General features: G+C 43.0%; 1 protein-coding gene across 1 annotated transcript in view; it reads right to left on the bottom strand.

Moving 5' to 3' along the window:
* The window catches only part of XPNPEP1 (X-prolyl aminopeptidase 1), a 53,048-nt gene extending 49,635 nt beyond the window's left edge, over positions 1-3,413 (bottom strand). Inside the window, 1 exon segment of the mRNA XM_036828823.1 lies at positions 3,318-3,413. Within this exon segment, the coding sequence (XP_036684718.1) occupies positions 3,318-3,379 (62 nt within the window). The 5' untranslated portion in view covers positions 3,380-3,413.
* Between the last annotated feature and the right edge of the window lie 10,043 nt (positions 3,414-13,456).

The raw sequence follows: 13,456 nt of genomic DNA, 5'->3' as shown, positions 1-13,456 counted from the left end.
TGTTACCACTTTTGTCTCCATGTTAAAATGCCAAAAATGAAAAAAAAAAAAAAGCTTACACACAAATGTTCATAGCAGCATTATTCATAATGGCCAAAAAGTAGAAACAACCCAAACGTCCATCAATTGATGGATAAATAAAAGTGGTCTAAACACACAATGGAATATTATTTGGCAATAAAAAGGAATAATTACTGATACATGCTACATCACAGTAAACCTGGAAAACATTTTATGCTAAGTGAAAAAAGCCAGTCAAAGAAGACCATATACTGTTTGATTCCATATTCAGTGTCCAGAATGGGCAAATCCATAGAGACAGAAAGTAGATTAATGGTTGCCTAGGGCTGCGGTGGAGTTGGGGAAATGAGGAGTGACTGCAATGTGTACAGGGTTTCTTCTGGGGAGGATTAAAAATGTTCTAAAATTGACTGTGGTAATGGTTGTAAAACTCTGGGAATATTCTCAAAACCACTGAATTGTACTTTTTAATAGGTGAATTGTGTGGTACATGAATTATATCTCAATAAAGCTGTTATATTTTACAAAGTAAGAAACCTCCTTTTCTTGGACAGCGATACAAGTCACATTCTCACCTGATCTCCCTTGACTTCATATGCACATTTACAAGATGGTGAGCCAAGGAAGTCAATTTCTCTATCTATTCAAATTTAACTGGTGCCAGTGACTGGTTCACACACAGGACAAGAGAGCTGGAGGGAGGTTATTCAGAAGTAGCCCTATTCATTCACTTCACAAGAGAAGAAACAAAGATAACTTGCCACAGGCCATACACATCAGGAGCTGCAAAGCCAAGACCAGAAATCAAGTCTGACAGCTGATGCTCACAGAGAACTTGAGTTTAAGCTCTCTCTGTCAGCATCACCACCTCCACCTGCCTGTAAGGATCAAAGGAGCCACAAAGCAGCTAAACATTAAAATGGTCATGCTCCTGTCATACCCTGGTCTCTGTAGAGTCCAAGATCCATCTACCCTTCTCTTACTTGGACAGACACATTCTCAGACTCTCGGTCAAAGCAGGGCTATCATTAAATGTTAGAGCTAGAATATACCTCAGGGATGATCCAGCTCAGCTCCCCCCTCTAGAAAGAAACTGAGAAACAGAGATCAAACAATTTGCTCAAGGCCTCAGGGCTATAGGATGACACAGGTAGAACTGGAGTCCAGGCCTCCCAACTTCCAGCTCACTGCTCTTCTCCTGCCCAGGACTTCTTCAGCCTACACCTTCTCAGTGTCATGATGTGCCATGAGATGGGTAAGAAGAAAGAAGCATGCAGAGAACTTCCTATTCAATCTTTTTATAAGATGGTTATGACACATTTTTCTCCCTCTCTCTTTTTAAAGAAATCCCAGCAGTGTTGTTACCCTCCCCCTTCCCCCAGTCCATGATGAGAATCGTACATGTATATCATTCAGGATGGGGCAACACAAGGACCAAAATGCTCAATCATGCCCTGTGAGGTGAGACAAGGGTAGAATGGAACAAGTTCTAGGATGAAGAAGTGGGCAATGTTACTTTGCCTACCCAGAATCCAACCCTCCTTCTTTTGATCAGAGCACCTAGGTTTTCCTTCTGAGAACGTCTCTTCTCCACTTTCAGTCCACAGAGTTGGAATGAGTCTCACCCACTCACCCACCAAGTACTGGGACCCAGACCTGCTCAATCCAACCCTCCAAATCACAATGATCGGTTCAGGGATGGACATAAGGATCAAATCAGTCCAGTGAGGATCAGATCTGGAATTTCTGCTCCAACCATTAGGTAAAAGGGCCCTATTTCTGCGGGGGCTGTCAGACTAGAACTGTCATACCCTGCCAAAGGAGAAAGTCTGCCTGAGAATGAAGCCAACACTGAAGAAATCAGAGCCAAGAGGTGTAAGAGAGAAGCCAAGTCTGATGCCAGTGTGGTCTCATGGACTCAGCTGCACTAGAAGCCAGCTCACCCCCTTACATAAGTCAATTTGAGTTTAGTTTCCATCACCTAAACTAAGTCATGTTTACACTGAATGGCACTCAAATTCTGCCATTAGGGGAGGTGCCTGGGGCAAATGGCCTCCCTTCTCTCAGTCTCTCAGTTGCCTCTTGTGTGAGGTAAGGAGGCTCTCTCAGCTGATGCTGAAAGACCCTTCTACCCTTAAAATGTTGTGATTCTATGAATCCAGCAAAGATCAACTTGGTCCTCAAAGGCTACTTCTCGGCATAGAAGTTTCTAGAAAGAGAACTCATTATCCACTTGCCTGACCCCACTTCCAGCACTTAACACATAGGCAGCTCCTTCCCTCCCCATGCAGGTTAGCCCCACATCAGACACCCTTCCACCGAGCGGGCAGGTCCTCTACTCATCCCCAACACGCTGTGGCAAGGCCAAGTCCAAGTCAAGGTCAGCTTGGGATCCGTCCACTCACAAACACAAGCACAAGTCATGGTCTGTGTTCAGCAAGTGCGTCTGGCCATGCTGTCCAGCCTCTTCATTCAAGTTGCAACTGGTCAGAGGACAGCTGACCCCGTGTGGATTGCCAGGGAGTTTGGCTTCTGGCCTTTGTGACCTCTCAACGTATCTCTCAGTCTCCTGTTTTGCTAGCTGCTCTGGTAAATATACCCTGGTTGCGTCTGAAGCACAGGCTGAAAGCTGTTTAATGTGAATCCAGGGGATCATCCTTCTCACCTCCCTGAATCCAGGGAGAACCCAGGGCAGGTTACTGGTGGGATTTTCCTGGAGATTATGCCCAAGTATTCCCGTACACAGCCTCTGAAACCCATCTGGGTGGGAAGGGCCGCGGCTGCCGATCCTAGTGGCGGTGACAGATCAGGAAGACGAACTGCAGGTGTCATACTGTCATACTGTCATACATGTAACTTGAGAATTAGATTCCCAGGGTAGAGGGGCGAGGGCAGGGGCTCGCCCGCCTCCCCGAACCCCGGGAGGGGCCAGGAGGGGTCAACTTATTGCCACAGCGGGGCCTCTGGCCGGGCCTGGGAGGGGGCGGCGATGGCCACCGCCCCCTCAGGCCGAGCGCCGCAGCTCCGCACACACACTCGTCCGGGGACCCGGCTCGGGCTGCCCGGGGGTGCCCGCGACCCCGCCGGAAAGGAACCGGAACTTGCCCGGCTGCATGGCTCCCTCCCCGTGGCCTCGCTCGCGGGGCTCCGGTCAGCCCCGGCCGGCGCCCGACTGCGGTGGGCAGCCCGCCGCTCCTCACCCGCTCGTCCCTGCCCTCCCGAGTGCAACATGCGCGCTCGCGGCCGGGGGTGGCGCGCGCTGCCCGGACACCGGCTCCGTGGCAGAGTGCCCTCACCTTACTCGCGGTGCCTTCCTGGAGGCTGCCATTCGGCGGTGACGTGCCCCGGCCCACGTCATGGCAGCGCAGACCAGCTGATCTCCCGTGGACCTGCGGGAGGGAAGGCGGCCGGCCACGCCCCCCTCGGTGACGTACGCCCGCGCCGCGGCCCCGCCCACCCTCAGGCCCCCGCCCACCCGCCCCCGAGACCGCCCCACCCGCTGGGACCCGTCTGCGTTCCCATCCCAACACGCATCGCGTCTTTCCTTGCGGCGAGCGAGAGTTCTGTTCTCTCTGACGCGGCGCGTCAGTTCTGTTCCTTTTTCTCGCCATTCCCCAAGGAGGAAAAAGAAGGGCTTTGTCGGCTGAAGGGGCTGCGGCGCGATGAGCTGCCCTTCAGGGATGTTCTCGCTTTTAGGAGGACGTGGCCGATTCTGGAAGTACCTCAGCACGACCTCACTTCCTGAAGCTTTACTATATCCCCCAGATCACTTATACAGGCAAAATCCAGCTGCTCACTCCACTTGGATAGCCAATAGTCTCCTCAAACTTACAATGTCCGAACGGCACTCCTGGCCCAATGCACCAAAACAAAACTGTGCTCCACCAATCAGTGGCTAGATCTTGGAGTCATCCCTGCCTCCTCTTTCACACCCCACGTCCAGTCTGGCAGAAAATCGTGTCGGCCATGTCTTCAAAACAGATCCCTAATCCAACCGCTCCTCACTACCCACACCTGTCCCCCCTCTAGGTCTGCGTCACTACCTTCTCACCCTTGTGATTGATTACTCAGGCTTCCCTAATGCCACGGGCACTCGCACAGTCTAGCCTAAACACAGCAGCCAGCTCAGTCCTTTGAACTCTGAGATCTTGTCCCTGCTCTGCTTAGGACTTTCTGATGGTTCCTCATTTCACTCAGGCTAAAATCTCTGCTTGATTTGCCCCTAACCATTTCCTGCTGTTCTCACACTGATCGCTCTGCTCCAGTGAATCTGACCTCCTTGCTTTCCTTGAAAAAGCCAGGCACACTCATGCCCCAGGGCCCTTGGACTTGCTCTTCCCCCAAAATCCAGGGTCCCTTCCTCACCTTTCCCCTCCCCTTGCCTTCTAATCTTAGCTCAAGTATCACCTTCTCAACAGACCTACCCTGATCACCCTATTTAAAATTGTAAACCACCCCCGACATTCCTAATCCCCCTTAACCTGCTCAGTTTTTTTCTGTAGCACTTATTATCATTTAACATGATTTAAAAAATGTATTTATATGTATTGTATTCTGCCCCCTACTTTACACACACACACACACACTTCACACACACACACACACCATAGCCATCAGTGCAGGAATGGTATCTGTGTTGTTTAATGATGAACGATACCTGACATGCAGTAAGTTCTCATTACATATTTTCTGCATCAGTGAATGTCCCCAGAATGTGCAGTACTCAAGGGTAGGGATGGTCGCTCTCTTGTTCATTGTTCTGACCCTGGTGCTTAGAACAGCTCCCAGAACAGAGTCAGCACTTCCGAAATATTTGCTAAATGAAAGTGACCACATTTTTAAAAGCGACCTACACCTCTTGCTTTGACCTTGGTGAACCCCTGATACACCTGTATCACAAGTAGGTTATGCTGCCTGCAAGAGCTTAGAGTTCTAGTTGGTATTCGATCAGCATCTAGACAAGCTAAATTAGACCCTGTAGAAAAAGTATAAAAGAACTAAAAGATGTGGCGCCTTGGAAAGCAGCAGACCATCTGCTTCATTTCCCCAAATTTATGGAGCCAAAAAAAAAAAAAAGAATGTAAATATAATGACTGGTTCCAGCCCACATCTAAAAGATGGTGGGAAAGATCAAGTTGTACGAAAAAAAGGAGATGTCTGAGAGACAGATAAGTGGGACCTAAAGGGAACAGGTATTTCGTAATCACATCGCCTAGGAGGAGGCTGCTCAAGATTTATCGCATCTGGCTTTAGCCGAGAAAGAGAAATACTTTGTATTCTCTGAACTGGATTTGAATTTCTGTTTGCAGGATAACAAAGCATCCCTCCCCTTCTTGAATTTCTTTCAGGAGAACCTCAGGGAGAAATTATTGAGCCGAATTATCAGCAGAGGGTGAGAACACTGAGGCTATGTCAGGCTCTTCTCCTATCTCTGCAGTCCTCACATGTTTGAAGAGGTGGAACAGTCACACTAACATTTACTGAGTGCAATGTGCCTAGCCAACAACAACCCAATGAGCAAAGGACTGTAATCCTCATTTTACTCTTGAGGAGACAGATTTACAGTGGTTGAGTCACTTGCCCAAAGTCCACAAGCTAGTCAGTGGTTGGAGTGTTGTATACATACAGGCAGCAGGATGGATTCCTAGCCCCCAAGCACTTAATCATCACTAAGTTATATGGAAGGGACCCTAGAGGTCACCTCATTCAACCTCCTAGTCTACACAGTGGAAAGCGGGAGGCAACTGGATTCATCATTCAAACTCAGACTGGATGGGTTGTAAATGTAGCCAGAAACATTGTGTGGAAACATGTTATGGGTTGAATTGTGTCCTCCCAAAATTCATATGTTGAAGCCTCAACCCCCTGTACCTCAAAATGTGACACTATTTGGAAATAGGGTTGTTGTAGATGTAATTAGTAAAGATAAGGTTGTACTGGGGCAGAGTGAACCCCTAATCCAAATTACTGATGTCCTTATAAAAAGAGGGAATTTGGACACAGAGAAAATGCCATGTGAAGATGAAAACAAAATTCAGGGCAATGCATCTACAAGCCAAAGAACTCCAAGGACTGCCAGCAAACCACCAGAAGCTAGGAGAGAGACATGAAACAGATTTTCCATCCTGGCTCTCAGAAGGAACCAACACTGAGGATACCCTGATCTTGGACTTCCAGCCTCCAGAGCTGTGAGACAATAAATTTCTGTTTGAGCCACCCAGTTTGTGGTAGTTTGTTACAAAAGCCCTAGGAAACAATACAAGATGACTTCTAAATGTCCAAGTGTATGAATTGCAGAACTGTTATTTTGGCCACACAACATTCAACCATTATTCTTCTGGTAACCCTCCTCCTATTTCCCTCTAAGGACCCATCTTTTCTTCCATCCCTCCCTCTCTCATTCTCAGTCTATGTTATTTGGTGAAACACTTGGATTCCAGGCACAAGCCACAGTGATAGGCTCAGAAATTGCTTTGGGACCAGTGCAACAAAATTTCCATGGTGAGTGCTGGAAGAGAGCCTTGTTCACCTTTGCCAGGCAAAAACCTGGATGTATCCACTCTGGAACTGCTGCCTCTACATGCAGCATGTGGATGGCACCAAAGCAGCAGAAGGCAGAGCAAAGAGAAAGAAAGAGAAGCGGAAACCTCATAACATCATTTGATCCCTGAATCCTGCCATGCCTTAAACCAGATCTCCCACTAGACTTTTCAGATGTCAACCAAAAAATTTCCTTTTGTGTTTAAGTCAGTTTGATATGGATTTTCTGTCACTTGCAATCAAAAGACTCCTCACTGAATCATTTAAGTAAATTATGCTTCATCTATACAACTGGATTTTATTCATGAAGTAGATATAATTGTATTAATATTGATAATCTTAAACTAAGAAATGGAACAAGTATTGATAGATTGTAAAACAATGTAATATCCCATTTTTATAATTTTATATAAATATGTCTATACTGATATAGATTTATTTTTTAGAATAAAAAGGAAACGATCCACAAAATATTAATAACGCTTATCTCAAGGTGGCAGAATTTGGGATGATCTTAATTTTGCTCTGCTTCTTTGTTTTTTTTTTGAGATTTATTTTTTAATTTAAAAGAAATTCAAAGTACTAGTCATTTCTCTGAGCCTTTCACCTCTGAAGAGAGAATGAGGAACCTGTTCCATCCTTCAAATCTGAGCACCACATGCAATAGTAGTCCTTCAATAGTCAACTTGATAACTGGTTGATGCCCAGACCAATGATTGCGGCGAAGGGCAACATCCTTTTTCGTAAACACCCAGATGAGAGGACTGAAAAAAAAGAGAGATTCCTGTAAGCTATCAAACAAAATTACAAACTTCAGAGGATGGTTTTAACCTTTTCAAACATTTCAATTTGTTCTAATAAAATTGATAGTTATAGGAACAGTGATGAGTGAGGCTCTCATAAATTGTTATAATATGGTCTTATTTTCTGTAAAGTTAACTGAACGATAGGCTTGTGGTTACACCCTAGAAAGGAATCAGAGAAGAAAAGCCAACTTTCAGGATTGTAGAGTCTGCCAAAACAATGTACTGTAAATTAAGGGTGGGAGAATGCATTTGGCTCAGTTCAGAATCCACTCACCCTTTGTATTCAATGAAAACTGAACTCAGACCTTTGATATCTGAGTTCCATTTACTCTTGGCAAAGTTCAGTTCTCTGGTTCAAAAAAAAAAAAAAAAAAAACCTCAGGAGGCCCAGAGGTTTTCTTGGACATCAAAAGTTTCTTGCACAAACAACATATTGATGAGCTAAGTGTAAATGAATCAGAAACATACAGAGTAAGTGAATCTAAAACACACACACCCTCCCATGCTATACAAAAAACTTAGCACTCAGGGAAGCACTATGTTTGTCTCTTCCCTTAAAGAGGATTCCTTTTTACCATATTTTATCCCTTTCTCAAGAAGTCTTTGAGGGACCTTTGTAAAACGTAGCAAAAGAAAGAGAGTATATCCAGCTGTTCCTGATCTTGACTTCTCACAGTCCCTTCCTGGCTATGCCCTGAAACCTAGGCTTTGGACAGAGGTAGCATGGCCTAGAGGTCAAGGTCAAGAGACAAGTACTGGCCCTGGCTCAGCCACTGAAAAGTCATGTGACTTTAGAACTAGCAGAGCACCCTCTTCTCTGGTTTCCTAAGAATTTGGGTTGGACCAGCCCCTTCCAGACCTGCTATGCATTTGATCAAGCCTTAATAAGAGGACTTGAAGTTGGCAGCCTGGCAGATAAGTTTTATGTGGCCCTCACTGTATTCTTTTTTCATAATAGCTTTATGGGTATATAATTCATGTACCATACAATTCACCTATTTAAAGTATGCAGTTCTTTAGTATATTCATAGAGCTGTGCATCCATCACCACAATCAATTTTAGAACATTTTCATCACACCAAAAAGAAACCTACACCCTTTAGCATCACTCTCCAATTCCCTTCACCCTCTCCATTCTAGGCAACCACTAATCCACTTTCTGTCTCTGTAGATTTGCCTCTTCTGGACATGTAATGGAATTCCATTAAATGGAATTTCTATGGAAAAATGGATTCCATATAAATATATATGGAATATAATATAATATAAATGGAATCATAATATATGGTCTTTTGTGATTGGCCTCTTTCACTTAGCATATTGTTTTCAAGGTTTATCTATGGTGTAGTATGTATCAACTTGATTCCTTTTTATTGCCAAATAATATTCCCTATAATGTTTATCCATTCTTTAGTTGATGCACACATGGGTTGTTTCCACTTTTGGGATATTGTGAATAATGCTGCTATGAACATTCATGTATAAGTTTTTTTGTAGACATATGTTTTCATTTCTCATGATTATATACCTATGGAAATATTGAGTCATATGATCAGTCTATGTTCAACCTTTTGAGAAACTGCTCAACTGTTTTCCAACGTGGCTACGTGTTTCACATTCCCAACAGCAGTGTATGAGGATTTCAGTTTCTCCAAATCCCCACCAACATGTGTTATTATTTTTCTTATTGATTCTGGCCATCTTAGTGGATATGAAATGGTATCTGACTGTGGTTTTGATTTGCATTTCCCTGGTAGCTAATGATGTTGAGCTTCATTTCGTATGCTTTTTTGGCCATTTGTAAATCTTTGATGGAGAAATATCTATTCAGATGCTTTTCCCATTTTTAAATTGGATTATTATTAGTGAGTTGTAAGCATTCTTTATATATTCTAGATGGAAGTCCCTCATCAGATATATGACTTGGAAATATTTTCTCCCATTCTGTGGTTGTTGCTTTTTTTATTCTAATTAGACAGCAACATTTAAAAAGGAGATGTTCGCTATTTAAAAATCCACATCTTGGGAATTCCCTGGTGGTCCAGTGGTTAGGACTCCACGCTTTCACTGCCGAGGGCCAGGTTTGATCCCTGGTGGGGCAACTAAGATCCCACAAGCCATGTGGTGTGGCGGCCAAAAAAAAAAGGGTGTAAATTCATTCAAAAATAAATAAAAATAAGAATCCACATCTTCAGCTTCTTCTGGAAAATCAGAAGTTTGGTTTTAGCAACACTGGTCCTTCCTTCTTGTTGCTGGTTGTTTCAGCAACACCAGCGTGAATGGAGCACGGGCTACTCCCTTGAGATGGGACAGGGAGCCCTCCATTTGACCATGTTGTCTTTTCTGTTTTACCTTCTAGACCTCTGTACACATCCCAGTTAGTGATTCCTTCTCCTAAAGAATTTGACAAAGCACGGACTGAATTTCCACTCCACTGAAATTGCCCTGGCAATTGAGTTGAATCAACTACTTCTTGCTAGAATGTTTTCACCTTTGGCACTTAAACACAGACTCCCCCAAACTTAGCACAAACAAGCAAGTCCCCCACTTCTTGTTTGGTGATTTGGATTGTGTAAGGTGTGAGGCAACTCACTGGGGCTTGGCAAGGCCTCCAGGGTTTTGGCAGCCCTGTTGGTGCTGATGTTATGAGTGTCCCTTTTGCCATAATGCATCCTTATTACTAACTCAAACCAGTTAAACTCAAACAAATGGAGTTGAAAAATACAGTAACAGGCTGCCTGAGCTTCAAAACACTGCCTAAAAATACCAGAAAAACAATTTTGTGCTTAAGACCATAGCCAGGAGTGAAAATCACAATTTCTGACTGTTGACCGTCCCTTTCCCTAATCATAATTTGCCTTCCAAAAGCAGCCCCCTCTTAGAATAAAATGAGAATGTCTAAAGAGATATATTAGTAACTTAACCTAGTCATATAACATTCTTTTCCCGTTTCTCATCAACCTTTGTTTAACTCTTTACTCATCCATTCCTTCGTTTAAATATGTTTATCCTTACTATTCTTTTTTTAAACAGTTTTATTGAGATATAATTCACATACCATACAATTCACCCATTTAAGGTGTACAAATAAGTGGTTTTTAGTATATTCACAGAGCTGTGCAACCATCAACACTATCTAATGCCAGAACATTTTCATCACCCCCAAAAGAAACCTCTTATATTTTAGCATCAGTCCTCATTTCTCCCATTTTCCCCAGCCCTGGGCGACCACTAATCTATTTTCTCTTAGTAGAGTTGCCTCTGCTGAGCATTTCATATAAATGAAATCACACAATGTGACATCTTTTGTGTCTGGCTTCTTTCATTTAGCATAATGCTTTCAATGTTCATCCATTTTGTAGCACTTATCAGTGCTTCATTCCTTTTTACTGCAGAATAATATTCCATTGTGTGGATATGCCACGTTTTATTTATCCATTCAAATGGACATTTGGGATATAAAAGAAACTCATACAAACCCATAGCAGCAGCAGCAGGAGCATCACCATCATCATCATCATCATCATCATCCAATTAAAACATGGGCAAAGGACCTGAATAGAGATTTTTCCAAAGAAGGCATACAAATAGCCAACAGATATATGAAAAGGTATTCAATATTACTAATCATCAGGAAAATACAAAACAAAACTACAATGAGATATCACCTCCCACCTGTTATGATGGCTATGATTTTAAAAAATTAAAAACATAACAAATGTTGGCAAGGATGTAGAGAAAAGGGAAACTTTGTACCCTGTTGGTAGGAATGTAAACTGTTACAGCCATTTTTGAAAATAGTGTGGAGGTTCCTCCAAAAGTTAAAAATAGAACTACCATGTGATCCAGCAATCTCACTTCTGGGTGTAGAGCCAAAAGAAATAAAATCACAAACTCAAAGAAAAATCTGCACTCCCATGTTTATTATAGCATTGTTCATTATAGCATTGTTCATAATAGCCAAGATATGGAAACAACCTAAGCATCCATTGACGAATGAATGGATCAAGAAAATGTGGTATATACACACAATAGAATATTATTCAGTCTTCAAAAAAGAAGGAAGTGCTCCCACTTGAGACATGGATGAATCTGAAGGGCATTATGTTAGGTGAAATAAACCAGACACAGAAAAATAAATATCACATGATCTCACTAATATGTGGAATTTTTTTTTAAGTCAAGTTCATAGTAACAGAGTAGAATAGTGGTTACCAGAGGCTGGTGGGTAGGGAAAAGAGGATATATTGATCAAAGGGTATCTTAGTTATAAGATAAATAAGTTCTAGAGGCCTAATATACAGCATGATGAATATAGCTAATAATAATGTATTATACAGTTGAAATTTGCTGAGAAGGTAGATCTCAAGTGTTATTACCACCAAAAAATGTAACTATGGGAGGTGGTAGATATGTTAGTTTGGTTGTTGTAATCACTTCATAATGTATACATTTATCAAAACATCACGTTGTACGTCTTAAGTATATATAATTTTTATTTGTCAGAGATTAATTAATTAATTAAATTTTTAATCAATATGTGGGTTGTTTCCACTCTGGGGCTATTATGAATAATGCTGCTAGGAACATTCATGTATAAGTTTTTTTTGGTAGATATAAGTTTTCCTTTCTCTTGGCTATATATCTAGGAATGGATTACTGGGTCACACGGTAACTCTATGTTTAATATTTTGAGGAACTGCCAAACTGTTTTCTAAAGTGGCTGTGCCATTTTATATGCCCACCTGTGATGAATAAGAGCTGCAATTCCTCTACATCCTTGTCTATTCTTACTATTCTTGATTAATATGTTTGTCCTCCTTCCTCCATCAACTCTCCCCAGATTTCAATGAAATTCTAAATGACTTTTGCCACTGGGGAAGTGAAGTGGCACTTCATTTTAGAGAGAAGCCTTACTTAGCCTCTCTTTTCAGGGAAGCCATTGGAAAAAGTATACTTCAAAGGTCCCCATTACTCTAGTAAATCAGATTTATTTCTACAGTGTGCCATAAACCTGAGTCTCTAAGCACCTAGTCTACATATTTTAGCTACAAACAAAAGAAAGTAATTCAATCATGTAAATTACAGCCATAGATTTATGGAATTTCGGAACTGGAAGCAACCCCCCACCAAAGATTTCGTTTTATAAATGAGGATGCTCAAACCAGGAGATTCATGTGAGCGATGCCACATAGTTGGTTTCTTGCAGAATGAGACTGGAACCCAGCTCTGATGATTCTCTACTATTGGTCTTGTCAGTGCAATCCGGTCACTCAGTGATCGGAGCAAACCCAGCTCAGCAAACACTGGGGCAGTTATAATTTCAAGAGCAAGGGCTGCATCCATACACACACCAAGCAAAGTGAAGAATTAGGTGATTCCCTGGATAATTCCTAGACAAAAGCCACTCAAGTCAAAACCTAGATCGAAGGTCGTGAATCAGGTACTTGAGGGCTGACTCTAGCCCATAGGTATGTTTAGCTTAGGCTACATGGTATTTTAAGATTAAAAAAAAAAAATAGCTGCCAACTCATAAAAATGAAGAGATTTTACCCCCCACACACAAAGATCTATTAACATTGGGCCTGTGGTTCCTGCTTAATTTTTGCAACGAACAGGCTGGAGCTGAGCAGCACCACCAAGGGCCCACCTAGTGGGCCCCACTCATCATGCTGCAGGCCATGTTCCTGAATGTATTTGAATTCAGGGCTCTTAGTCCAGATGATTGAGACCTGGGTGAGGTGTTGGTGCATTTGCTGTCTGCAGGAGTATTCCCACTCTGTATGGCCCTGGTTAAAGAGAGAAGACAGACACCAGACAGACGGCCGAATACTGGTGGGCAACTGAGATCTCTGCAAGGCTTATCAGGGCAGCAGATGATCAAAACAGGAACACCAGAGTGCTGGGAGAAGCTGTTGGGCCTCTGCGGGGCCTCCTTTCGGCCACAGTTCACAAAATAAGCAGCAGATGCTGCAAGGCCGCCACAGATTTCAAAGAGAAATCAAGACAGCATGTAGCCTCAGAGCACAAGCCCCCACAAGAGAAAGTCTGGGAACAGCATGCCGCCTTGTGAGCTGGGGCCCTTCACC

This window comes from Balaenoptera musculus, chromosome 16 (assembly GCF_009873245.2).
Source record: "Balaenoptera musculus isolate JJ_BM4_2016_0621 chromosome 16, mBalMus1.pri.v3, whole genome shotgun sequence".
Lineage (NCBI taxonomy): Eukaryota > Metazoa > Chordata > Mammalia > Artiodactyla > Balaenopteridae > Balaenoptera > Balaenoptera musculus.
This window is presented reverse-complemented; position numbering and strand designations above follow the sequence as displayed.